A 26,335-nucleotide genomic window follows, 5' to 3' on the forward strand; every position below is an offset into this window, starting at 1 on the left:
TTCTGAGGAACTTCCATACTGTTTTCCATAGTGGCTGTCCCAATTTGCATTCCTATCAACAGTGCACAAGTGTTCCCTTTTCTCCACGTCAGTACTTGTTATTTCTTGTCTTTTTGATAATAGCTGTTCTGACAGGTATAAGGTAATATCTCATTGTGGTTTTGATGTACATTTCCCTGATGATTAATGATGTTTAGCATCCTTTGGCCATCCACATGTCTTCTTTGGAAAAATATCTATTCAGGTCCTTTGCCCATTTTTAATCAGATTATTTGTTTTTTTCTGGTAATGAGTTGTATGAGTTCTTTATATATTTTGGATATAAGCCCCTTATCAGATATAACATTTGCAAATATTTTCTCCCATTCAGTAGGTTGATTTTTCATTTTGTTAATGGTTTCCTTTGCTGTGCAAAACTTTTTATTTTTTAGTTAAATGTAGTTAGTCCCATTTGTTTATTATTGCTATTGTTTCCTTTGAGGAGACAGAGCCAAAAAAATATTGCTAAGACCAATAATAGAGTTTTTGGTCTACGTTTTCTTTTAGGAGTTCTATAGTTTCAGGTTTTACATTAGATAAAGTCTTTTATCCATTTTGAGTTTATTTTTTTGTATGGTGTAAGAAAGTGGTCCAGTTTCATTCTTTTGCATATAGCTGCCTAGTTTTCCCAGCATCACTTATTAAAGAGACTGTCTTTTCTCTATAGTAGAATCTTGCCTCCTTTTTCATAGATTGACTGACCATACAAATGTGTGTTTATTTCTGGGCTCTCTATTCTCTTCTGTTGTCTGTTGTCTGTTTTTGTGCCAGTACCATACTGCTTTGATTACTATAGCTTTATAGTATAATTTGAAATCAGGGAGTATGATACTTCCAGCTTTGTTCTTCTTTCTCTTTTTTTTTTTTTTTTTAAAGATTTTATTTATTTATTTGAGAGAGAGAATGAGAGACAGCACGAGAGGGAAGAGGGCAGAGGGAGAAGCAGACCCCCTGCTGAGCAGGGAGCCCGATGTGGGACTCGATCCCAGGACTCCAGGATCATGACCTGAGCCGAAGGCAGTCGCTTAACCAACTGAGCCACCCAGGCACCCCTGTTCTTCTTTCTCAAGATTGCTTAGGCTATTTAGGGTCTTTTGTGGTTTCATACAAATTTTAGGATTATTTATTCTAGTTTTATGAAAAAGCCATTGGTATTTTGATATGGATTGCACTGAATCTCTAGATTGCTTTGGGTAGCATGGACATTTTAATAATATTAATTTTCCATCTATAGGCACTGAATATCTTTCCATTTATTTGTGTTATCTTCAGTTTCTTCCATCAATACCTTATAATTTTCAGAGTACAGATCTTTCACCTCCTTGGTTAAATTTATTCCTAGGAATTTGATTCTTTTTAAAGCAATTGTAAATGGGATTTTTAAAAAATTTCTCTTTCTGATCTTTCCTTACTTAGTGTATGGAAACAACAGATTTTTGTATATTCATTTTGTATCCTGCAACTTTACTGAATTCATTTATTAGTTCTAATAGTTTTTTTTTTTTTTTTTTTTGGAGTACTTAGGGTTTTCTATATATAGTATCATATCATCTGCAAATAGTGAGAGTTTTACCTCTTCCTTTCTAATTTGGATGCCTTTTATTTCTTTTTCTTGTCTGATTGCTGTGGCTAGGACTTACGTGTTAAATAAAAGTGGCAGGAATGGGCATTCTTGTCTTATTTCTGATCTTAGTGGAAAACTTAGTTTTTCACTGCTAGGTATTATGTTAGCTGTGGGCTTAGAGTATAAAATTTAAAATACAGGTCATTGGGAAAAAAAATTGAGTATTTTTCTTTCAGCTTCGCTTTTCCTAAATTTTCATCACATCTGCATGCTAATTGGTCTATTTAGACTACATAAAATGTTTATATTTTTTGCATTGTTTTTATCATACATATGTAAGTATGAATAAAAGTATTGTAATTGTAAAAATGTAAGTGACATGTTATAAGACATTTTATTTTAGAAAAAATTATTTTTAACTGCTTAGAATTAAAAAGTTATTATTTCTTCCAGAGGACAATATCTTCTTATGATGAAATGTTATGATCTTGCAAAGTTTACTATTTATCAAGTAGCAGAAATGAACAAAGGTGAATATAATTAATGCAAAATTATAATTGTCTTAATTAAAAAATAAATACCTCCTAAAAATGTTTATACTGTTTGCAATAGCTATGTATGGATAACATGAAAGGTTTACTTCTAATCAAATATAGATTTTGAAACTTTTATCTTCAGTTTCACATGTACATAGTCAACTATTAAATGCTTCATAATGAAGTGAGTTTTGTGAGAGATTATTATAGGAGATGCCAGGGTTATACTTCCATTTTTTAAAAATTTTTGTTGTTGTTTGTAATTGGAATGTCTTATTGTGTGTTGGTGGTAAACAGATGTTAGTATTGTATTGATTTATTAATCCGTATTTCAAAGGTAAATTATTGAATTGCTTGACTTCTTTAAAATAATTATATCTAAATCCTAGATACTTGGCAAAGGTATTGGTAAACTTTCTTTTCCTTTTAGGTCTCATTGAGTTGAGTCCTATACAGCAAGCACTCATTTATTCATTTTGTGAAAACCATGACAAGGCCATCCAGGTCTTGGATGGGATCACTTTGAACAGGCCTGAGCTCACCATGTATACTCTATTAGCAAAAGCCCAAATGAAGGCCAAGAGAAACAAGGTGAAAAGTCTTGTGTAACATTTACTAAACCTATCAATTGAGTTTTTATATTGTGTTTAGAATGATGGCTTACATACTTTTTTTTTATAAAACTAAATTGTAACATTTATTATTGGTTCTTGTGTTAACATTTGGGTTATTTCTTTTCCTCTTAAGGGTAGGGCTGTTGTAAATATTCTTTTTCATGTATTCTGTTAACATGTGGAGTAGTTTTCTAGGATATATTCCTAGAAGTGGAATTGCTGGTATGTAGAGAATGTGAATATCTAACTTTCAAGAAAGTGACACATTATTACATAGGGTTGTACCAATTTATTCTCCTACCTGTCATGTATGTGTATGCCTCTTGATCTCTATCCTCTACTATAATTGGTTATCAGACTTTATTTTTGTCAATTTGGTAGATAAAGACTGATGTCTCATTGTGGTCTTAATTCACATTTCTCTGTTTGAGCACAGATTGAATATCTTCTTATATGTTTGTTAACCACTCATATTTCCTGTCCTGTCAATATCTTAAGCATATTTTTTGTTTACTTATCTTGTTCTTATTGATTTTAGGCATTAAAAAAATAAATTCTGTATATTAATCCTTGGTTGGTTGTTATGTGTGCCATGTATCTTCTTGCAATTTGTGGCTGGTTTTATAGAGGTTCTTAATTTTAATGTAATAGAATAAATACATTTTTTGTTTTATTGTCATGGCTTTAAAAAAATTCTCATTTAAGAAGTTTTTCCCTATCCCAAGGTCCATATTTTCTTCTAAAAGCTTAAAAGTTTTGCTTTTTCCATTTAAGACTTTACTCTAACTTAAACTGATTTCTTTGAGTGTGAGATAAGTGATAAAATATCTATTTTCCCCATATGGATATTCAAGTGTTCTAGTATCATTTATTGAGAGGTTCTCTCAACCCAAAGATCTGAAGCGGTACATCTCTCATAACTATTCATGTATATGCAGATCTGATTTTGGGCTCTCTATTCTGTTCTTTTGGTCAGTTTTTCTATCTCTGGCTCAATAGTGCAATGTCTTTTTTAAGATTTATTTATTTATTTTTAGAGGGAGAGAGAGAGAGAGCAGGGGGAGGAGGAGCAGAGGGAGAGAGAGAGAATCTCAAGCAGACTCCCTGCTGAGCATGGAGCCCATTGCAGGCTCATGACCCCGAGATAATGACCTGAGCTGAAATCAAGAGTAGGATACTCAACTGACTGAACCATCCAGGTGCCCCTACAATGTCTTAATTATTATGATAGTTAATTATTATAGTTTAATTGTAATTCTTGATATCTGGTAGAGCTAGTCCCTACACTATATTCTTCTCTAGAAAATTCCTGCTTATTCTTGGGCCTTTATTCTTCTATATACATTTTAAATTCAGCTTGTCAAGATCTGTTAAAAACTCTGTCAGAATTTTGATTGAATTATATTCAATCTCTAGGTTATTTTAGGGAAAACTGACACCTTTACGATGTTGAATTTCTTTTTTGGAATACTCATATACTTACTTTAACCTCCTCTGCCCCTACCCATTGCCTGTAGAAACAAACCTGGGGTTATCTTTGATTGCCCTCTTCTATCCAATCAATAGTGATGTTCTCTTGGTTCTTTCTAAATATCTCTCAATCCTACTTCCTTTCTCTATTTCTATGGTCATTATCCCAGTCCAAAGCATATTTTTATTTTGCTAGAATGATAGCAACCATGTTGCTCTCTTCCAAGCTTTTATCCACACAACAGTGGCAGTACTCTATTTAGAATGTAAATATGCTTTATCTTAAGCCCCTCCAGAGCTTCCCCAGGGGTCTTTTTTAGAGTCATTAAGAAGCAACAGGTAGAACATCAGCTACGAGAGGAAGCAGGAGGAAGTGAAGATGTGTTCACTTTAATTTAAATGGGATGGAAGACTCTATGGACTCAAAGAGATAGTGAAGGGGCAGTAATCCAGAAGAGGAAGGAAATAACTTGTGTTCATGCAGGGCAGAAGGAGTTGGGGTCAAGGACACAGCTTGAGGAATTAGCTCTGAAAAGGAGAAGAAAGGAAACCATTCAAAGACAGGAGAGAAAAAAAGATGGAAATGAAGAAAGATATAGATATATTGAAAAATAAAAAGGAGGGAAATGGAGAAAGAAGGTGATGTCTTTTTTCTATGGCAAGGTCGTGTGCTGAGAGTGAGGATGGAATGGTGGACATTGAGGTGGGCTGTAAATAGAAGAAGTAAAAGCTAAGTGGAGGGCACAGAGGACACTTAGCATATCCATGCTAAATCTCATGGCGTCTTTAGTAATTTAATATGATTAAGGAAATGGGCTAAAGAGTCACAAATATTTATGTAACCATATAGATAAATACATCTATTAGTTTACTATAAAAAGTCATTTCTATTGGGAAAATTGAATATTTTTTTCATTAATGAATTTCAACTATTTTGACTAAATAGTTTAAATGGGTGATTTTTAAAAAATTTTTTTATTGTTATGTTAATCACCATATATTACATCATTAGTTTTAGATGTAGTGCTCCATGATTCATTGTTTGTGCATAACAACCCAGTGCTCCATGCAGAATGTGCCCTCTTTAATACCCATCACCAGACTAACCCATCCTCCCACCCCCCTCCCCTCTAGAACCCTCAGTTTGTTTTTCAGAGTCCATCGTCTCTCATGGTTCATCTCCCCCTCCGAGTTCCCCCCCTTCATTCTTCCCCTCCTGCTATCTTCTTCTTCTTTTTTTCCTTAACATATATTGCATTATTTGTTTCAGAGGTACAGATCTGAGATTCAACAGTCTTGCACAATTCACAGCACTTACCAGAGCACATACCCTCCCCAGTGTCTATCACCCATTCACCCCATTCCTCCCACCCCACCCCCCACTCCAGCAACCCTCAGTTTGTTTCCTGAGATTAAGAATTTCTCATATCAGTGAAGTCATATGATACATGTCTTTCTCTGTTTGACTTATTTCGCTCAGCGTAATACCCTCCAGTTCCATCCACGTCGTTGCAAATGGCAACGAATCTCATTCCTTTTGATGGCTGCATAATATTCCATTGTATATATATATACCAAATCTTCTTTATCCATTCATCTGTCGATGGACATCTTGGCTCTTTCCACAGTTTGGCTATTGTGGACATTGCTGCTATAAACATCGGGGTGCACGTAAATGGGTGATTTTTGATATTAGTTTATTTCCTGGTGCCAGTGGAATCCCATTAAGAGCACAGTAGGACAAAATAAAGGTTGATTAAAACCACATCAGATATTATCATTGGAAATCCCTTACCATCTAATAGCTGTCCAGTATTTCTTCCAGGAAAATTGCTAAAAAATTGATCATAAACTAGTCTATAAATTTAAGTTGATTTTAGACCACAAAGAAATAACCTTTAGAATTTAGAAATTATAGTTTCAAAAGTGCACGTGTATAAACCTGCTTAAGTAGCGGATTGTAGGAGAGGCACCTTGGTGGGATTCCCTGCCGGCAGATTCTCCTCCTGGGTCCTCTTCTGGCAGTGCAGTGACAAGACCTGTGTCTTTACCAGGCCTGTGTACCTAGGGTGAAATGAGAGTCAGGCTGTGTGCTCAGGATTCCCTTTAACGTTTAAGGTGTCATGTTCATCACGTTAAATAAATACTAGAAAGAAACATTCTCTTCTGTCTTTTTTTAAAAACCATTCTAGGAAGCTGTGAAAATGTTTAAAAAGGCGTTGGATATCTTTTCTCATTCTGATAAAGGACCAAATGCTATAGCAGCTTCGGCAGACTGTCTGTATAACTTGGGTCTTTGTTACATGGAGGAAGGCAACGTACAAATGGTACTTTGTGCATTTAGGAGCATAGATTATTTGTGATTTTAGAAATTGATTGCTTGCATTCAATTCTGTGTCTGACCTATATAGTGAGTGACTAGACCAAATTTCTTATAGAGGTTGGCGTATTACAATCAGTGTGCACTCTGTGATGCCTACTCTATTGTTTTATTTATTCAACACATTTTATCTGAGGCTTGTTTGTCAACAGTATTCCAAAGACTAATGTCTGTTTCCTACCACAACAATAAATCTAACTGTAAGAAATTATTATAGCAGAATATTTTAATCACATTAGCATGACCCTACTTATTAAATTATAGGCACTTTATTTTTTATTTTTTTTAAAGATTTTATTTATTTATTTAGAGAGAGAGTGAGCAGGGGAGGGGCAGAGGGACAGGGAGAGAGAGAATCTCAAGAAGACTCCATTTTAAAATTGTCAATGATGTGATAAATAAAATAATTACTATTTTATAATGGTTAATACTGGATATTTCATAATTTAATCTCTCTACACACAGACATATAGACACAGACACATGCCAGCATGCACATGCACACCATTCCAGGCTTTGTATTCGTAGGGTCTTGCATCTCCACAAACTTGAAAAAGAGTTGCACTTGATTAGTTGTTCCATTAGGAAATCCCGATAAATGTAAGGTTAATTATAAATCTTTTCTGTGTTTTTAGCCCTTTTGGACACCAGAGCAAGCCAACCTTTGCTTTACAATGTTGGGAAAAATTTGAGTTCCATTGTTAAGAAATTTCATAACTATGTATCTTGGGCCCTCATGAAAAATAAATGTACAGGTTGTACTTTCTTTGAATAAAAACAGTATGAAGAATAACAGTTAAAATTATACCTCTAAAAGTACTGTTATCTAACAACATGGATTATGTTGACATTAGTCTGGGATTAAATGGACCTATAAATTATAGTAGTAAACCTGACTTGCTTATATTACTTTTATTTTCTTCACAAAGTTCACTAGGAAAAATGTATTTAAAATGACCAAAAATAAGTGAAAACTTTTCAACAATCATTACACACTATAATTTATTAACATTTTAAATTAATGTACTCTACTCACTAATATATTCTACTTACTATATTCTACTCATTACTTAACAAAATACTCTTCTAGGCTTTTGATTGTTTTACAAAAGCTGTGAAAGCAAATCCTGATTTTGCAGAAGGCTTTTATCAACGTGGGCTTTGTAAAGTAAAACTCCACAAGGATAGTTCGGTCCTGGATTTTAATCGTGCCATTACCCTCAATCCAAAACATTACCAGGTATTTAAATGAACAATTTCAGTGATTTGGAGAGTGTGTCAAATTTGTTAAAACTATTAAATCTTTATATGTCATTGTTATTAGTTAGCAAGAATCGGTTACTTATACCTACTTTTCAGCTGTGTTTTGATAATTTGTATATCTGTATTTCCCCTTGAACTAAAAATTTTGTTTCCAACAGTGATACTTTATGTAAAAGTGCTTCGTGAATTGTGATGTTTATAAATATTGTTAATATTTTATTGTACCTATTAACAATTATAATTTTATATAACTTATTAATTTTATTTACTTCGATTTTAGCTATCACATTTATTCCTGCCTCTTAAGAGACTGTAGAGATAATACAAAATTCAATAGGTGAAGCTTGATTGGATCCTGATTTTAAAAGCCTATGAAATTTAAATATACTAAATATTAGATGATTTTAGAGAATACTATTAATTTTCTTAGATATATAATGGTAGTGTGCTTATGTAGGAGAATGTTTGCATAATGGAAAACCTGGGAGCAAAGTATTATAATGTCTACAACTTAATTTTCCAATGGTTCAGAAAAAATAGATACAACAAATATTGTAAAATAATAATTGTTGAATCCAGATGGTAGTCGTATGGATGTTCATTGTACTATTTTTTCAATTATTCTATATATTCAAAATATTTTCTTTTTTTAAAAAAAGATTTATTTTTTTATTTGAGAGAGAGAGTGTGTGCATGAGTAGGAGGAGGGGCAGAGGGAAAGGGAGAGAGAGAGAGAATCTCAAGCAGACTCCCCACTGAGCATGGAACCTACATGGGGTTTGGTCCCACTACCCTGCCTGAGATCATGACCTGAGCTGAAACCGAGTCGGATGCTCAACTGACTGAGACATCCAGGCACCTGTTTGAAATATTTTCTAATACAAGAGAGTGGGAAAAAAGACTATATTTTATACCATCTTTGGATGGCATGGATTTGTTCAAACTACAATATATTTTGGGAGAATTGATGCTTTTACTAAAATATCCATTCCTACTTTCCTCTGCTCTTTTTCTGAAAAGGCATACTTAAGCCGAGTAGCCTTCTATGGTTTGAAAGGCAGATACTCCAAAGCAATCTTGAATTGTAATGAGGCCATCAAAATTTATCCTCAGAGCGTGCGTGCCTATATCTACAGAGGAGTTCTGAAATACTACAACAAGGTAGGGCTGTTTCTTGCCTTGTTAACTGAGATTTTAGAGTGGGCAGATGCTCAGATGCCAAGTTGTGACTTGTTTCCTTTTTTTCTCCATGAGAGGAGAATCACCGTGGTACAAAGGGCAGAATTGCATAGAACACTTTATACTTTCACAGTACTTCAAAGGGATTTCAATTCATAATTTTGCACAAAATAGTGCTATTTATTTTTGATATTTATATTTTAAATAGCACTTACTATTTATCTTATTAAGAAAGTAGTGTATATTCATTGCAAAGGATTTGGAAAATACATAGGGGAATAAAGGAGAAGATTAAAATCACCTATTATCCCCACCATCAAATGACAATTCCTGAGAGCATTTTGGTTTATTTACATTTAGTCTTTTCTTTCCCTGAAAATATGATATATATTTTCCAAAATTGGGATTATGCTAGTTATAAATTTGTTGTGCCTTTCTTCTCACAATCTTTGAAGATACTATTTTTAATGACCAAATAATATTCTACCATAGTATATTTTTATTGTTGGACATTTGGGTTGTGTTAAATGTTTTACTCTTTTACTATCTTAAATAATACAGTTACACACACTGAGAATAAAGTCATTGCTTGAGTTTATGATTGATTCCTAAACAGAAATTACTGGCTCAAATGGTGTGAGCAGCACCATTGATATCTGATACTTCATGGAATACTTTGTTTCTCCCTACTTTTCTTTTCTGACCTTTCTTTGTAACTATTTCATGTGAAATATATGGCAAATAATGCCTTAAAACAAAGGTTAGACCTTGTATTACATGCCAATTCCATGTACTGAATGATCTAGGTATCAGAGAAGCATCAAAGAGGAAGTGAAAGAGAACATGGGTAGAAAACATGACCATTATGTTACACAACAGTATGAGTGACAGAAGCAAGCAAGTTTTGGCCAATGTGGCTTATTTCTTAATTAGCAATATTGGCAATAAGATAATCATCTAAATTATATATATAATTATATATTGAATTTTATTTGCAGGTAGGAGAAACATTATTATAATAATTCCTACCAAGAGATCTTAATTAACTCTGTGAAAGATTAACTTAATTGTCTTAATTTCCCAGATGATGCACAGAATAGGTAAATGAGTGTTCCAAAAATTCTGATAGAATCAAGAATATATTTTGCAATTAAATTTCAGTCCATTATGATTAACCCTTCTTATCTAATTATTTTTTTCTTTGTAGACTTATAAGCTAGCGATTACAGATTTAACTACATCTATCAATATGGACAAAAACAGTTATGTAGCATTTTATAACAGAGCATTATGTTACACCAAGATAAATGAACTTCGAATGGTAAGATGACCATTTTACTAAACTACACGTTAGTGTATGCATTTATAAACACATTTAAAGCATGTGTAAAGCATTTTCTTATTTCTGTTATATAATTTTGAAAAGTAATTCCTGTGGAAATACACACACACACACACACACACAAACACACACAACAAACTTGAGAAACCAAAGAACCATTTCAAAGAATATTTAATGTTTTATTGGTCCTCAGCAAATATTTTTATACAATCTTTGCAATGTCACATGAAAATTAATTTTACAATGCTCTTATAAGCATTTAAGGGCATTTATAAATTAAAATATATTACACAATTCTCATTTGAGTGAATGTTTCTACTGATATACTGCTTGGAGAATTTTTAAGCAGTGATCACTAGCAATATCGTTGCTTCAAAATCTCAACATTAGCTAGAACAGTTTGTCCAGGGACTTTTTTGTAGAGCGCTCAGACCACAGACACAGCAGGGAGTTTTCCATGATGGTTTCCAGCTCCCAGACCAGCGACGAGTGTTGCCTGTGTCTTTTGAAGCCCCAACTGATGGCTGCAGTAAATCTTTTTCTCTACTTGTCCTGATCCACCTTCTACCTGTGCAAACCCTCTTTTCTGTTTTCTAATCTTACCCTTCTCTTCCCTACCCTTGTAGATTTGGTCCCTTTCCAGTCAAGATTCCTCGCTGGTCAGCTGGTCTTGGTCTCTCAGTGTTCTGTCCCATCCTCTTGCTTCTCTTCCTCTGTCGTCTGCTTGTCTTCCCTTCTTATTTCTCTCTACTTCCATAGTCAATGAAGCTTTCTCCTAAGATACTACATTGCATTCCTGCTGTTCTCTGTGGACACACTCCTCCAATCTCTTTGAAATTTGGACAGTGAAGTCTGTTTAAAACAGTTGGAGATTTAGAAACATATTTGCTGTGGAAGGGAAGAAGTTGAGAACCATTGTTTCTACCTAAGAGACTGTAGAATTCCTGGTAGCCAGTCTATCAAGTTTCCTCCAGAAATGTTGACAAATGAATAACTAATTTTTAACAAAGGAGTTGTTAAGATTCTAAGAGCTAATTAAAGGATCATTTATCATGTAACCTGCACAGCAGGTGTCTTTGATGGCTCCCTCCCCACCCCATTCCTGCCTTTTCCGGGTAACTCTGAAGCCACAAACAATGGACTGGGTGGGGGCAGGGAACTCCCATTTTTGTTATCTCTGATGTATAGCAGAATCAGTGTTCTATGAATAGAGAAAATGAAAAACTACCTAGAGATCTAACTAGAATAATAACATATTGATTATTTTAGAGCTGCCAGGTACTCAACACATTTCCTCCAACTGAGTAACTTTACAGAGGAGGAAATGGAAGCAGGGAGAAGTTAGAAACACATCCAAGTCACAGAGAGTAGAAACCTGTATTGGTGTTCACAGGTTTGTTTGCTTCTGGTTAACAGTCTTTATGTGGCTTTGTAAAACCAGTTGACCTCCAGCATGTGGACCGGATGTCATTTAACAGTGTCACCTCCTCCCTTTTTGTCTCCCTCCACCTGTTTCTCAGCATTCCTGCCATCACTGGAGTGAGAAAACCCAAGTCCCTTTGTGCAGAAAATGCACTTAGGCATTCTTCCAAGATATGCTTTCATAAAAAATTAAGAAAAGGTGAATTCTGCTTCCTACCACCTCATTTTAATATAAATAACAGTTACCACTTACTTAGGGCTTATTGGGTGACAAGCACTGAGCTAAATGCTTTACCAACATACAATCAAAATATTTTTAAGTGGACTTTTACAACAATATGATAAGTTATTAATATTCCAATTTTATAGATGAGGAAACTGAGGCTTAGTGTTAAGTAATTTCCCCAAGATTGAAGAGGTAGTAATAATAACAGAGACATGATCCAAATCCGGCTCATTGACCTTCACGACATCTCATTTCCCACCTTTTGTTTCCTCTTGAGTCACATATTCAGCTGCTTAGTAGATCTCTAAGGCATCTTACAGTTTTACATTCTGGGATTCTGTGACAGGAAAATTGCAAACATTCTAGTTTTTTTTTTTTTTTTAAGATTTTATCCATTTGACAGAGACACAGCGAGAGAGGGAACACAAGCAGGGGGAGTGGGAGAGGGAGAAGCAGGCTTCCCGTTGAGCAGGGAGCCCGATGTGGGGCTGGATCCCAGGACCCTGGGATCATGACCTGAGCCGAAGGCAGACGCTCAACGACTGAGCCACCCAGGCGCCCCTCAAAATATTTTGAAGTAATTTTCCAACGAGTGCTTATTTGTTAGTGTATTAAAATTCATTTTAATTGACTCATGATTTATTCATTCAACAAAAATTTATCTACTGCCTATTATAGGCAGGCACTGAGCTAGTTATTTGCTTTACAATGGTGAACAAAATAGATAAGCTCTGCCTCCATAAAACTTAGGTTTCAGGGTTTCAGTGGTAAAAATAATAAAACACTAAAAAGAAATTAAATTTTAAAAGGTAGCAAGTGCTCTGCTTTAATGTCAACAGTCATTTGGTGAAACTACTGAGTGGGGGAAGGGTATTGCATCCCTCCCCTTCCAAACCATATACAATAAAAATGCTTAGGATGATCCAAAGATAACATGTGAAAGGTGAGCACAGTGTGGACCATTTATTAAAACATAATAGTGTTTGTAATATTTAGTTAATGGGACCCTTTAAATCTGAATGATTATGTTTGGTCATAAACGTAAGTCAAATTAAAGAATCCATGTGAGGTCCTAGTTTGGTCATAAACACATTTGTTCATAGTCAATGTGGTAAGGCTCTAAAGAGTTAAATCTAGGTTGTAAGTGATTATTTTGTTTTCAGGCATTAATAGATTATGGAATTGTGCTTCTTCTTGATGCTGGAGAAACTGTGACCTTAAACACTTTCATTAATCGTGGACTCATCTACGTAGAGCTAGACCAGTATAGTTTCGCATTGGAGGTAAACCTTCCTGTTTACTTGTAAAAATGAACCCACTTGATTTTGCACATTCTTTTCAGAAAACTAGTGAACCATTTTTTCTTGGTATCAAATGGCCGTATTAATGAGCAGTAACAACCTTAGCAAGAATTGTATTGAAGTACTTTGAATGGATAATAGAATCTTTGCCAAAAAATGTGTATTTTTACTTTGTTTTGATTACAGCTAATGTATAAAAAAGTGTTTCTGATTTGATGAAATGTCAATACACCCACCTTCTCCCAGGGAGTATCTTAGCTACACATAAAACTCAATTATTTGGTAAATAAATGATTTGTGTAATGATTTATTTTGCTGCTCAGTGCTAATTTTTCCTCATTCAAAATTTTCCTCATTCCCCATTGAAAATATATCAAAATAAATCCGTTTGTTTTGCATAGGGCAGAAAATGGCTGCTCAAAATAGGCTACTGGGAATAGACTTTTAAGTTAGTGGAAACAGACACTCAGAATTGCAATAAAATAGCATCTTCAGTGTATCAAAAGAAAAACAGGTTGTTTAAAATGTATTTTAGTAATTAATTGTTATTAATTAAAATTAAACAAAATTCACCATTCTCATTTTTATCTTATTTGTATCATCTATTTTAAGTTAATTTTGGAATTAAGATTAAGAAATATGAAGCAAAAATCAAATAGCAATTTCAAGTATGCAGTTAAATAATGGTAGTTTTGCTTTTGTGTTTCTGAGGAATGATGACAGAATATTATGTAGTGAGTGTTCCCTCATTTTTTTCACCTTTAGAGATGGCTTTTATTATTTTTCTGTGCCCTGGAGTTATCTTTTGAGATTCTGCCCCCACAGAAATACTTATTATTAAGGAAGTGTCTGACAAATCTTATTCTAGGCAACTTACACTGTGATGAAATGTAATTTCAAGAGTTGAACTCCTTTAGCTTTTGGTGTTGTTATACCATTCAGAATTCCCTCAGGTAGGAGAAGCTAAAGAACTTTGTTTGGAGTAGGCAAGTAAGCTATGGAACTCTGGGCCACAGTGTTGGGGTGGAACAAGTGAGGAAAATGGGGGTTGGGAGCAAAAGACCTCAGCTGTTGGAGATTTAAATACAGGGCCTGTGTTATCTAACAAGTAAATACCATTTAGTACTTAACAAAATCTTTCAGCTAGGAAGTAGTGGGGCAAGATTTGAACTCAGATCTTTCTTGATTCCAAATCCTATGTTCTTTCTCACAGGCAAGTACCTGGCATTGGCCATAAAGTCATGGAGATCACTAAGACAGAGGAGCTCATGGTCTAGTGGGAATCATTATTAACCCTTCCCTTTCTTTACCCCACATCTAAATCATGAGCAAGTCCAGTCAGCTCTACCATCAAAGCATATTTTGAATTCATCACTTCTCATTTTTGCCACTGCTATCCTCCTAATTTAAGCCTCAACCACCTCTCGCTGGGACTACTGTAGTACCTTCTTAACTGGCCTCTCTGCATTTGCTCTTGTTCCTCTGCATGCTGTTCTTTACACAGCAGCCAGGGAGACCTCTTAAAAACATAAAGAGGATCGAGTTATTCCTTTGCTTAAAACCTTCCATTGGCTTCCCGTAACATCTAGAATAAAATCTGAATTCTTGACTATGCCAGCCAAGACCCTACATGATCTGACTGTTGTCCACTGATCTGCCTTCATTGTCAAATGTTCTTCTTTTCTTCACTCAGGTCACCCCACTCTGGCCTTTTGCTATTCCTTGGAAATGCCAGGCTCTCTTCCTGCCTCAGAGTCCTCATTCAAGCTATTCCCTAAGCATAGAACACTCTTCCCACTGATCTGTGTGTGGTCCATACCCTCCTTTCCTTTCAGATTTCTGCCCAAATGTGGCCTCCTTAGTCAAAAAGACCATAGATTGATTAAAATGGAATTTTTTAAAAAAATAAAAATAACTCAAAATAAGTCTGGAAAGGGAAAACAGAGGAAACCAGCAGAAAACAAAAAATAAAATTTAGACCTAAATCTAACCCTATTAGTATTTACATTAAATAGAAATGGTCAAAATATACCAATTAAAATAATGAGGAGGTCAGATTGGAATTTTTAAAAAGCCCTGACTATAGGGGCGCCTGAGTAGCACAGTTGTGTTTGACTTGGTTTCAGCTCAGGTCTTGATCTCAGGGTTGTGAAATTGAGCCCCGAGTCAGGTTCCACGCTTAGCGTGGAGTCTGCTTAAGACTCTCTCTCCCTCTCCCTCTACCCCTCCCCACATCCCTCTCTCTCAAATAAATAAATAAATCTTAAAAAAAAAAAAGCCCTAGCTATATTCTGGCTGTAGGAAATATACTTTAAATATAATGATATAGATAGATAAAAGTAAAAGGCTAAGAAAAAAAGCATGCCCTACAAACACTAATTAAAAATTAAAAAAAGATTTTTTTCTCAATGTAAAGTAAAAAATACTAATTTGAAGCATTAAATTAAAAAAAAAAGATGCAGGTTGAGGAAGAACCAGTGAAAGAATGTAAGACTTAATAATAAGAGGGCTAGATAAACAACCAAGGAAAGCAGAGTCTTAAAACCTATCTAGGGAAATTTTTTTAGTGGGAGTGATTGATAAATAGTGTGGTTAAGTAGGAGAAATACTGAAAACCCATTAGTTAATTGAAAGTTGTATGTCCTACCTTCATAGGAACACGTTGACCAGGAACTAGAATGCAACATTTAGACTGACATTGTTTAGGAAGTTAATGGTTAAGCTGGTTGGATTGAGAACATTTATTTATCTCTTTGTCCTCTTGAAAACCTACCAGGAAAACAGTAAAGGAATAAAAAGGTATTAATTCCACAAAGTTAAAGATAGTGGAGAAGAGCTGTTGAGGGCACCAAAAACTACCACTCAAGATTTTAATACCTCAAACTTAAAAATGAATGGGCAGCCAAGGATCCTACACTTGAGGGAAGTGAAACAGAGACTAAAACAAACAAATGCATTGCCATAGGTGTATGGGATGGTGGCAAAAGAGGAAGTACATGGAGTGATGGTGTAAGATAGCTAAATATTAGCCTATGTCAGAAGTCAAACATGATACAATACTCATGTTATTTAGAAATTTGAAGGTAAATAGCAGAACAAAACCCAGCAAGCTGTAAAAACAATTATCCTTGGGGAGTGGACTTGGGTAAGGAGAGGGGGAGCAAGAAGGGAGGTGGGGGGTCACTATAAGCTTTGCACATTTTCTAGTTTTATTAGATCCTATGCATTGTATATAAGGGTTACTTTGGATAAGAATAAAAATAGACAACAAATGCCTTCAGAGGCAGTTTACAAATTATAAAATAAAATTGGCCTTATTAAACAAGAATAATGAGTTGAGGGGATATGGGGACATGGCCGCTGTGAGTGTTGACCATACTTTCAAGGAGATTGGTAATGACAAGAACTAGAATGACAAGGCCATGTGTAGTTTTTGGGGAGGGAGGATTGAGGGAAGGCACATTAGGGCAGAGCAGTAAGCCAACGATTAAAGATACAGAAAGCAGCAGGACTATGATGGAGCAAGTTTCCAGAGGAGACAGGAAGGAATAAAGTCAAGAGCCCACTCTCTGACACAGAAAGTGAGACAGTGTGGGTGAAGTTCTGTACAAATAAATCCATCAGTGGAGGGAATGGGAGTTGGGATTTTGCTTTGTATATGAGTGACTGCGTGTGGTTTGTTATTTAGGATCTCTATATCAGAGAAAAGATTCATGCAGATAAGAAAAATCATAAAAATTCTGTTAGCTTTATTCTAAGTAATGCTAAGTCATCATTTATATCTATTGCTGATAATTAAGGCCTAATTACCATATAGGATAATAATGGTTGTGTATATAAAGTCAAGTTGACATTTGTAAATTGTATCTGATTACAAAATTAAACTTGGTATTCTCAATCTTTTAAGTTTGTGGTCACTTCCCACAACTCTTCAAATTAATAAGAATGTTTGTAACAAATCTCACACTTGTAAATTTGCTTCTATTTTAGCTAAACAATCCTTTTAGGGGAGTTAGCTGGCAGCATATCTGATTAGATTGTATTTGAGTAGACAATAACTTTCTTATTTTCTCCCAAATATTTCCATTTAATATCAAAATATATTCTAGGAATCTAAATGGGGAGTCTGCATTCACAGATTGGTCTATGTGACTAATACCTTTCTCCCCCAGTAGGATCCCAGGGTGCTCATTTGACCCTACTGCTCCCTCTTCCAGCCAGTATTTGCAGAAAACTCATTCTACCCCCACAAGAGAGCCAGCTTCCTCCCTGTGGCACAGCCTGGGAAGGTTTGTGGAAGAAAGAGGGGAGAAGAGAAGGAAAGGGGAAGGGAGAAGGAGAAGGAGAGGGAGACCATCTATGAAGGTTGGCTCCTCTCCAGTGCCTAAGGGAGGACAGTGAGTCTTAGGGCCACAAAGTCAGGACATTTTGCAGGCTTAGCACTTGTAATTCTCTTAACAACCTCTTCCCCTGGGCCATTCCGGTCTATCTTAGTTGACTTCTCTAACTCAAAATCTTGGGGTTAGAGTCTACATTGTTCTCTCTCAGGAGCTTCTAGGATCCCTGGACAAAACAACACACTTCCCAGAAGTGTGGACTCCAAAGGTAGGAGCAGCCTTAGCTAATCCACACCGAAAGGCCCAGTTATACACTTTCCCTGGGCCTAGGTACCTATGTGTCCTATGACATGTAATGTCAAAGCTTCTCTCCAAGTGAATTTCCATTTCTTTCTTTTTTTTTTTTTTTTTTTAAAGGTTTTGTTTATTTGACAGAGAGAGACACAGTGAGAGAGGGAACACAAGCAGGGAGAGTGGGAGGGGGAGAAGCAGGCTTCCCGCGGACCGGGGAGCCCGATGTGGGCCTCGATCCCAGGACTCCGGGATCATGACCTGAGCTGAAGGCAGACACTTAACATCTGAGCCACCCAGGTGCCCCTGAATTTCCATTTCTATCTAGATGCGGAAGTCTCTGGTGGTGTGTGCTGGGGAAAAAACAATAAAATGAAAGCAAATGAAATATCTCATTACACAGAGCAAGGCAAAGCCACAAGAAGAGGGGAGACCAGTAGCATAAGATTCTGAGTGAGTTTTCAGCTATGCTCCATGCATTCTCACTAGCTGTGATACTAAAAGGAAAAATAAAGTCTTAGGAAGATGTATATTTTAATGCTTGTGTTAAATATATTCATGATAGAATCAAAGTTAGAAGGAAGTTTAAGAAAGCACAAAAGATGATGTTGCAAAATTAACAAAAACTTATAAAACTCTTTCAGGATTTTAAACAAGCTGCACTGATAAGCAAGACTAATGTGAGCCTTTGTCAAGCCACTGCCATGTGCCATCACAGGTATGGAGTGCAATTTATGTTGATGTGAGAGCGGGTAGAACCATCACATTTATAATGATAGAAGAATAGAAGAAACAGAGGAAAATGTTGTGGAACTAACAGAGTACAAAAATGGGGAGAGACACAAAGATTCCCTGTAAAGAAGTGGGGAGCACACCTGAATGTGTCATTAAATATTCAAGAAAATACCTGCATCATGGCATTGGGGTACCCATTTGATACAAGCCCATTTACTGGAAAGGTCCTTGGTAATATAGAGAATAAAATCATGCATAGCTTGAAATAGCTAAGAACAAAATCAAATTCATTAATTTTGTTCATAAAATGGAACTAACTTTTAAAAAGCCTGTTTCCTGGAAGAGAGAGTGATTTCAAAACATAATATATTTTCAAGAAAATTTTGCATTTAGAAAACATAGTTCTAAATCTAAAACTAATTACAACAGTACCAGTAAATATCCACAAAATACAATAAAATCTACAAAAAACATATTACTTAAAATATTATTACCTGTTTCTGGGGTTATTATAAAAATAAGTAATGGGGCATCTGGTGGCTCAGTCAATTAAGTATCCTGACCCTTGATCTCAGGGTTGTGAGTTTGAGCCCTGTGTTGGGCTCCACGCCCGGCTGGGTGTGAAGCCTACTTAAAAAAGAAAGAAAAGTAAGTTTTAGAAGCGGAGAAAAGAATAGGCTCAGGTACAGATGACGATCAGTTTAAAATTTACTCAGATAATATTAGAGTAGATAGATTTTGTTAACTATAGGGTTTACGTTTCTATATATACATTTGGCATCTAAAATTAATTTCTGGTTATTTTGCTTTTAAAAGCATAGAGATTCAGCACATGAAGATTTTAAGGTAGGATAAGATATGTTTGATTAAGTAATAGTTTACAGCATTATTTTTCATGAAACAACAGCAATTAATAGGAGGAGAAATTTGGATGTTCATAAATTATGTAGGCTAGGCTGTGTAAACATCAAATTTAGAGAATAGTACATAGTTTGAATTATTTAGGAAATAAGCATTCTTTTTTTCCCTTTTAGGACATAGCTACATTTTCCTATGAGAGTCAGACTTTTTTTTTTTTTTTTTTTTAAAGATTTTATTTATTTATTTGAGACAGAGAGAATGAGAGAGAGAGAGCACATGAGAGGGGGGAGGGTCAGAGGGAGAAGCAGGCTCCCTGCCGAGCAGGGAGCCCGATGCGGGACTCGATCCAGGGACTCCAGGATCATGACCTGAGCCGAAGGCAGTCGCTTAACCAACTGAGCCACCCAGGCGCCCCGAGAGTCAGACTTTTTATTTTATGAACATAGTAATATAATAACTGGTACTTGTGAAAGGTGTCATTGAGGTAAAAAACCTAAACTGGTCTCAGACATCTAATTTTATATAGAAAGCAAAACATAGTCACACTGTTGTCTATGTTAATCCAGGAACCTTTGTACAATTCATCTCTTTAGGTAATTGTCATTCTTAAAAAGAGATGGAATAATGATGACTGACATGTTTGTTTTGGTGGGAGAGTGCAGACCAAAAATGTCTGAGGTCATTGTATTCTCTTAAAATTAAAAAAAAAAAAAAGACGGCAAAATTTCCCTCAACCTCATTCCTATGTTTAGCAACTATTAGAGACAATAAAGTTCTCTCTGTGTCAGTTCCTGATCTCTTTTATGAAATGTAATCACTGGGTCTGTATGGCAGAGCCTCCTTAAGCTGATACTGCTTTGCAATTCCAAATAACCCAACTTCCATCAGCCGACTGGAATCTCTATTGTCCTTTAATAAAAGTAGAATTTAAATCAACAGTAAAGCCCTGATAACTCACAATCCCAATTCCATGTGTTTTGAGTTTTACTGAATTTAACAATAAGGAATGTTTGGTGATTGGTTATATTTAGTTCAGGAAAAGTATTTTTGCTTTTCAAGGTAAGCTATAACATACTTATACCACAGCAGCTTGGTTTCTAAGTACTGAGATTCATTATTGATGTCTTATAGTGGGGACAGTAAAAATTCTCCCATTTAGAAAATTCAAAAAAAGGAATAAATCTTTAAATTTTAGGACTTTGATCTTTGAACTCATGGGGTTGCAGACTTTTGAAGTATGCCTTTGTATATCTCTGGCTCTCGCTCTTGTGGTTGCTAGGAAACAACATTCCTTAGGCTGAATATCCTACTCCTTGTCCAGTTTGGTCACTAAGAGTGTTATGGTAGAGTTAATTTTTAGATCTCTTTGAGAAAGCCACCTTTAGATGAAAAAAAAAAAAAAAATGCCACAGACGGAGAGCCTGATTTACTCAGAGTTATGTGTCCTATCCACTTTTTACCCCCGAATATCTATTTTACTATTCTTATATTTGCACAAAATATTTTTGAATCTTTGACTCTGCAAGCCACATTCTTTAGTTTTGGGAGGTATTTATGATTTGTTTGTACAACTCAGTAGGGCACATCTGGTCACGTATGTGATTAATTTGGAAAATGCAGTGGGCCTTTGTGTCTGTAGTCTCGCTGCCACACTTAGCACATGGTCCATAGTTATGGACCCTGCGATGAAAATCATGCACCTTCCTCAGTGATCATATTATTTTAGATTTATAGAAACATTTTATTTTAGAAAAACTAATTTGATATACTTGTATATTTGTAATTGATGCTTAACAATTTATGTCTTGCTGAATATGTGTCCTGATACAACATAGATACTTTACCACATTCTTCTGTTGTTTAACTGCCATGTGATTATTAAACAAGAGCTTCAATCTAGGATATTGTGTGATATATACATATTCAAAAAAATGAGATTGCTATTTCTATAGTGGTATCTGTTTCTTTCTTTTCTTTTTCTTTTTCTTCTATTTGTACAGGGGGCTGGGAAGTCTCTGGTTTTGACAATGTCACCTCCTCTGGGCTTGATTTTTAGTCATTGTCAGCTTTGAAGAGCTTGCTAGGTGTCTTTCAAAGTCTCTTTCTAACTTTAAGGTTTAATAATTATTTAATTAGTCTGAATGGATTAGGTGCTCATTAAACTTTAGTGCTGATAAAAGAGTTAAGATGGCAGAGGAGTAGGGGGATCCTAAGCTTGTCTCTTCCCTTGAACACAGCTCGATAGTTATCAAGTCATTCTAAACACCCAAGAAATCAATCAGCGGTCTACAAAAACAAAAACTGCAAGTCTACAAGTATAAAAGTGACCACCTTTGGAAGGTAGGAGACATGGAGTTGACTTGGGGGAGATATAGCTCTGGATACATTGGTGGGGAGGGAGCCTGCTTACAGAGGCTACCACAAAGTATTAGAAGCCATGGAGTGTAAAATCTGAACTTTTAGTAGTCCACTGCCATGGAGGATGTGCCTGGCTTAAAGGTGTTCAGGTGGCAAAGTGGGGCAGAATCCCAGGACCGAAAGCATGGTCTGAAAGAATTCTTTGGAAGAATTAATAAGATTGATAAACTCCTAGCCAGACTTATCAAAAAGAAATGAGAAAGGACCCAAATTAATAAAGTCATGAATGAAAGAGGAGAGATCATGACCAACACCAAGGAAATACAAACAATTTTAAGGACATATTATGAACAACTATATGCCAACAAATTAGGCAATCTGGAAGAAATGGATGCATTCTTGGAAACTTATAAACTACCAAACTGTTTGAAAATCTGAACAGACCCATAACGAGCAAGGAAATTGAAGCAGTAATCAAAAACCTCCCAAAAAACAAGAGTCCAGGGCCAGATGGCTTCCCAGGGGGATTCTACCAAACATTTAAAGAAGAGTTAATACCTATTCTTCTGAAGCTGTTTCAAAAAATAGAAATGGAAGGAAAACGTCCAAACTCATTCTATGAGGCCAGCATTACCTTGATCCCAAAACCAGACAAAGACCACATCAAAAAGGAGAATTACAGACCAATATCCCTGATGAAGATGGATGCCAAAATTTACTCACCAGGATACTAGCCAATAGGATCCAATAGTACATGAAAAGGATTATTCACCATGACCAAGTGGAACTTATTCCTGGGCTGCAAGGGTGGTTCAACATTTGTAAATCAATCAATGTGATATATCACATTAATAAAAGAAAGGACAAAAGACATATGATCTTCTCACTTGATGCAGAAAAAGCATTTGACAAAATACAGCATCCTCTCTTGATTAAAACTCTCCACAGTGTAGGGATAGAGGGAATATACCTCAATATCATAAAAGCCATCTATAAAAAGCCCACAGTGAATATCATTCTCAATGGGGAAAAACTGAGAGCTTTCCTCCTAAGATCAGGAACATGACAGCATGCCCACTCTCACCGCTGCTGTTCAACATAGTACTAGAAGTCCTAGCCTTAGCAATCAGACAACAAAAAGAAATACAAGGCATTCAAATTGGCAAAGAAGAAGTCAAACTCTCACGATCTGCAGATGACATGACACTTTATGTGGAAAACCCAAAAGAATCCACCCCAAAATTGCTAGAACTCATACATGAATTCAGCAAAGTTGCAGGATATAAAATCAATGCACAGAAATCAGTTGCATTTCTATGCACCAATAATAAAGCAGCAGAAAAAGGAATCAAGGAATTGATCCCATTTGCAATTGCACCAAAACCAATAAGATACCTAGGAATAAACCTAACTAAAGAGGTAAAAGATCTGTACTCTGAAAGCTACAAAGCACTTATGAAGAAATTGAAGAGGACACAAAGAAATGGAAAAGCATTCTGTGCTCATGGATTGGAAGAACAAACATTGCTAAAATGCCTATACTACCCAAAGCAATCTACACATTTAATGCAATCCCTATCAAAATACCACCAACATTTTTCAAAGAGCTAGAACAAACAATCCTAAAATTTGTTTGGAACCACAAAAGATTCCAAATAGCCAAAGGAATTTTGAAAAAGAAAAAACTGGAATCATCACAATTCCTGATTTCAAGCTATAGTACAAAGCTGTAGTCATCAAGACAGTATGGTACAGGCACAAAAACAGACACATATATCAATGGAACAGAACAGATAACCCAGAAATGGTCCCACAACTCTATGGTCAACTAATCTGGACAAAGCAGGTAAGAATATCCAGTGGAAAGAGGACAGTCTGTTCAACAAATGGTATTAGGAAAACTGGACAGCAACATGCAGAAGAATAAAACTGGGCCACTTTCTTATACCATACACAAAAATAAATTCAAAATGGAGGAAAGACCTACATGTGAGACAAGAATCCATCAAAATCCTAGAGAAGAACACAGGCAGAAACCTTTCTGACCTTGGCCATAGCAACTTCTTACTAGACATGTCGCTGGAGGCAAGGGAAACAAAAAAGCAAAAATGAACTATTGGGACGTCATCAAGATAAAAAGCTTCTGCACAGCAAAGGAAACAATCAACAAAACTAAGAGGCAGCCTATGGAATGGGAGAAGATGTTTGCAAATGACATATCTGATAAAGGGTTACTATCCAAAATCTATAAAGAACTTATCGAACTCAACACCCAAAGAAAAAATAATCCAGTCAAGAAATGGGCAGAAGACATGAATAGATGCTTTTCCAAAAAAGACATCCAGATGGTTAACAGACACATGAGAAGATGTTCAACATCACTCATCATCAGGGAAATACAAATCAAAACCACAATAAGACACCACCTCACACAGGTCAGAATGGCTAAAATTAACAACACAAGAAACAACAGATTTTGCAGGGATGTAGAGAAAGGGGAACCCTCTTGAACTGTTGGTGGGAATGCAAACTGGTGTAGCCACTCTGGAGAACAGTATGGAAGTTCCTCAAAAAGTTAAAATAGAACTACCCTGTGATCCAGCAATTGCACAACTAGGTATTTACCCTAAGGGTACAAAAATACAGATTCGAAGGGGTACATGCACCCCAATGTTTATAGCAGCATTATCAAAAATAGCTAAACTATGGAGAGAGTCCATTTGTCTATCAACTGATGAATGGATAAAGAAGAGGGGGTATATATAAATATACAATGGAATATTACTCAGCCATCAAAAAGATGAAATCTTGCCATTTGCATGACATGTATGGAGCTAGAGTGTATTATGCTAAGCAAAATAAGTCAGTCAGAGAAAGACAAATACCATATGCTCTCACTCATATGTGGAATTTAAGAAACAAACCAGATGAACATATGGGAAGGGGGGAAAAAAGGAGAGAGAGAAACAAACCATAAGAGACTCTTATGATAGAGAACAAAGTGAGGCTTGATGGAGGGAGGTGGGTGGGGGATGGGCTAGATGGGTGATGGGTATTAAGGAGGGCACTTGTTGTGATGAGCGGTGGGTGTTGTATGGAAGTGAGGAACCACTGAATTCTACTCCAGAAACCAATATTGCACTGTATGTTAACTAAAATTAAAAAAAAACAACAACAACAACAAAAAAACTTTAGTGATGGTAACTAGATAGGTATAGAAAAATAGCTTCAATTTATTGCTTCGTTTTTTCTTTTAAAATTGGTTAGTTTATACAAAAGGTGAGATTGTATTTTATAAACCGTATATTGGTGTATGTTCTTACAAAGGATTTTTAATTTCTTTCTGGGTATGAGTGGGGCAATGTGTATGATGCAAATGGATGTTAATATACTAGAAGTATTTCAATGATTTATGAGAAAACTATGAGAGAACTGAGATTGCTGTGGAAAGTTCAGTTTACATAATCACCATAGGTATGCATCATAAGTAAATAGTTTGCTGTTACCCATAGATAGAAATACTGAGCACAACAACCTATCAGCTAAATGCATTTTATACAGAATTACTACTGTGTAATTATTCTTGATAAAGAATTTGTTATGCAAAGCAACCTTGAGAAAGATGAACAAAGCTGGAGGTATCACAGCCCCAGATTTCAAACTATACTACAAAGCTGTAGTGATCAAAACAGTATGGTACTAGCACAGAAATAGACACATAGATCAATGAAACAGGATAGAGAACCCAGAAAGAAACTCATGTTTGTATGATCAATTGATCTACTACAAAAGAGGCAAGAATATACAATGGGGGGAAAGACAGTCTCTTTTTGAGACAGATTCTCATAAATGCTGTTGGAAAAACCAGACAGCTACATGCAGAAGAATGAAACTGGACCGCTTTCTTACACATACACAGAAAGGAACTCCAAATGGATTAAAAGCTAAATGTGAGACCTGAAACCATGAAAGTCCCAAAAGAAAACATAGGCAGTAATCTCCTGGACACCAGCCTTAGTGACATTTTTTTTTTTGGATATGTCTCCTCAGGCAAGGGAAACAAAGGCAAAAACAAACTATTGGGGCTACACCAAAATAAAAAGTTTTGCACAGCAAAAGAAACCATGAACAAAAAGAAAAGGCAACCTATTGAATGGGATAAGATATTTGCAAATGATATATCTGATAAGGGGTTAATATCTAAAATATATAAAGAATTTATACAACTCAACACCAACCCCCCCCCCCCAAATAATTAGATTAAAATGGGCAGAGAACCTGTATAGGCATTTTTCCAAAGAAAACATACAGATGGCAACAGGTACATGAAAAGATGCTCAACATCACCGATCATCAGGGAAATGCAAATTAAAACCACAAGGAGAAATCACCTCACACCAGTCAGAATAGCTAGTAC

At 35.7% G+C, this 26,335-nt stretch overlaps 1 protein-coding gene across 2 annotated transcripts in view; it reads left to right on the forward strand.

The window, feature by feature from the left end:
- Window positions 1-26,335, forward strand: part of TTC6 (tetratricopeptide repeat domain 6) — a 188,794-nt gene that overhangs the window by 146,374 nt on the left and 16,085 nt on the right. The window contains exons 19-26 of one of the 2 annotated variants that reach the window (XM_078078737.1): window positions 2,057-2,133; window positions 2,570-2,730; window positions 6,416-6,550; window positions 7,694-7,843; window positions 8,887-9,027; window positions 10,253-10,366; window positions 13,199-13,318; window positions 18,609-18,682. In XM_078078737.1, the coding sequence (XP_077934863.1) occupies window positions 2,057-2,133; window positions 2,570-2,730; window positions 6,416-6,550; window positions 7,694-7,843; window positions 8,887-9,027; window positions 10,253-10,366; window positions 13,199-13,318; window positions 18,609-18,682 (972 nt within the window). Of the gene's footprint in view, window positions 1-2,056; window positions 2,134-2,569; window positions 2,731-6,415; window positions 6,551-7,693; window positions 7,844-8,886; window positions 9,028-10,252; window positions 10,367-13,198; window positions 13,319-18,608; window positions 18,683-26,335 lie in introns of those variants that run through there. The other variant, XM_078078738.1, reaches the window with a different exon arrangement.

Source organism: Halichoerus grypus, chromosome 8 (genome assembly GCF_964656455.1).
Source record: "Halichoerus grypus chromosome 8, mHalGry1.hap1.1, whole genome shotgun sequence".
In the NCBI taxonomy this organism is placed as follows: Eukaryota; Metazoa; Chordata; class Mammalia; order Carnivora; family Phocidae; genus Halichoerus; species Halichoerus grypus.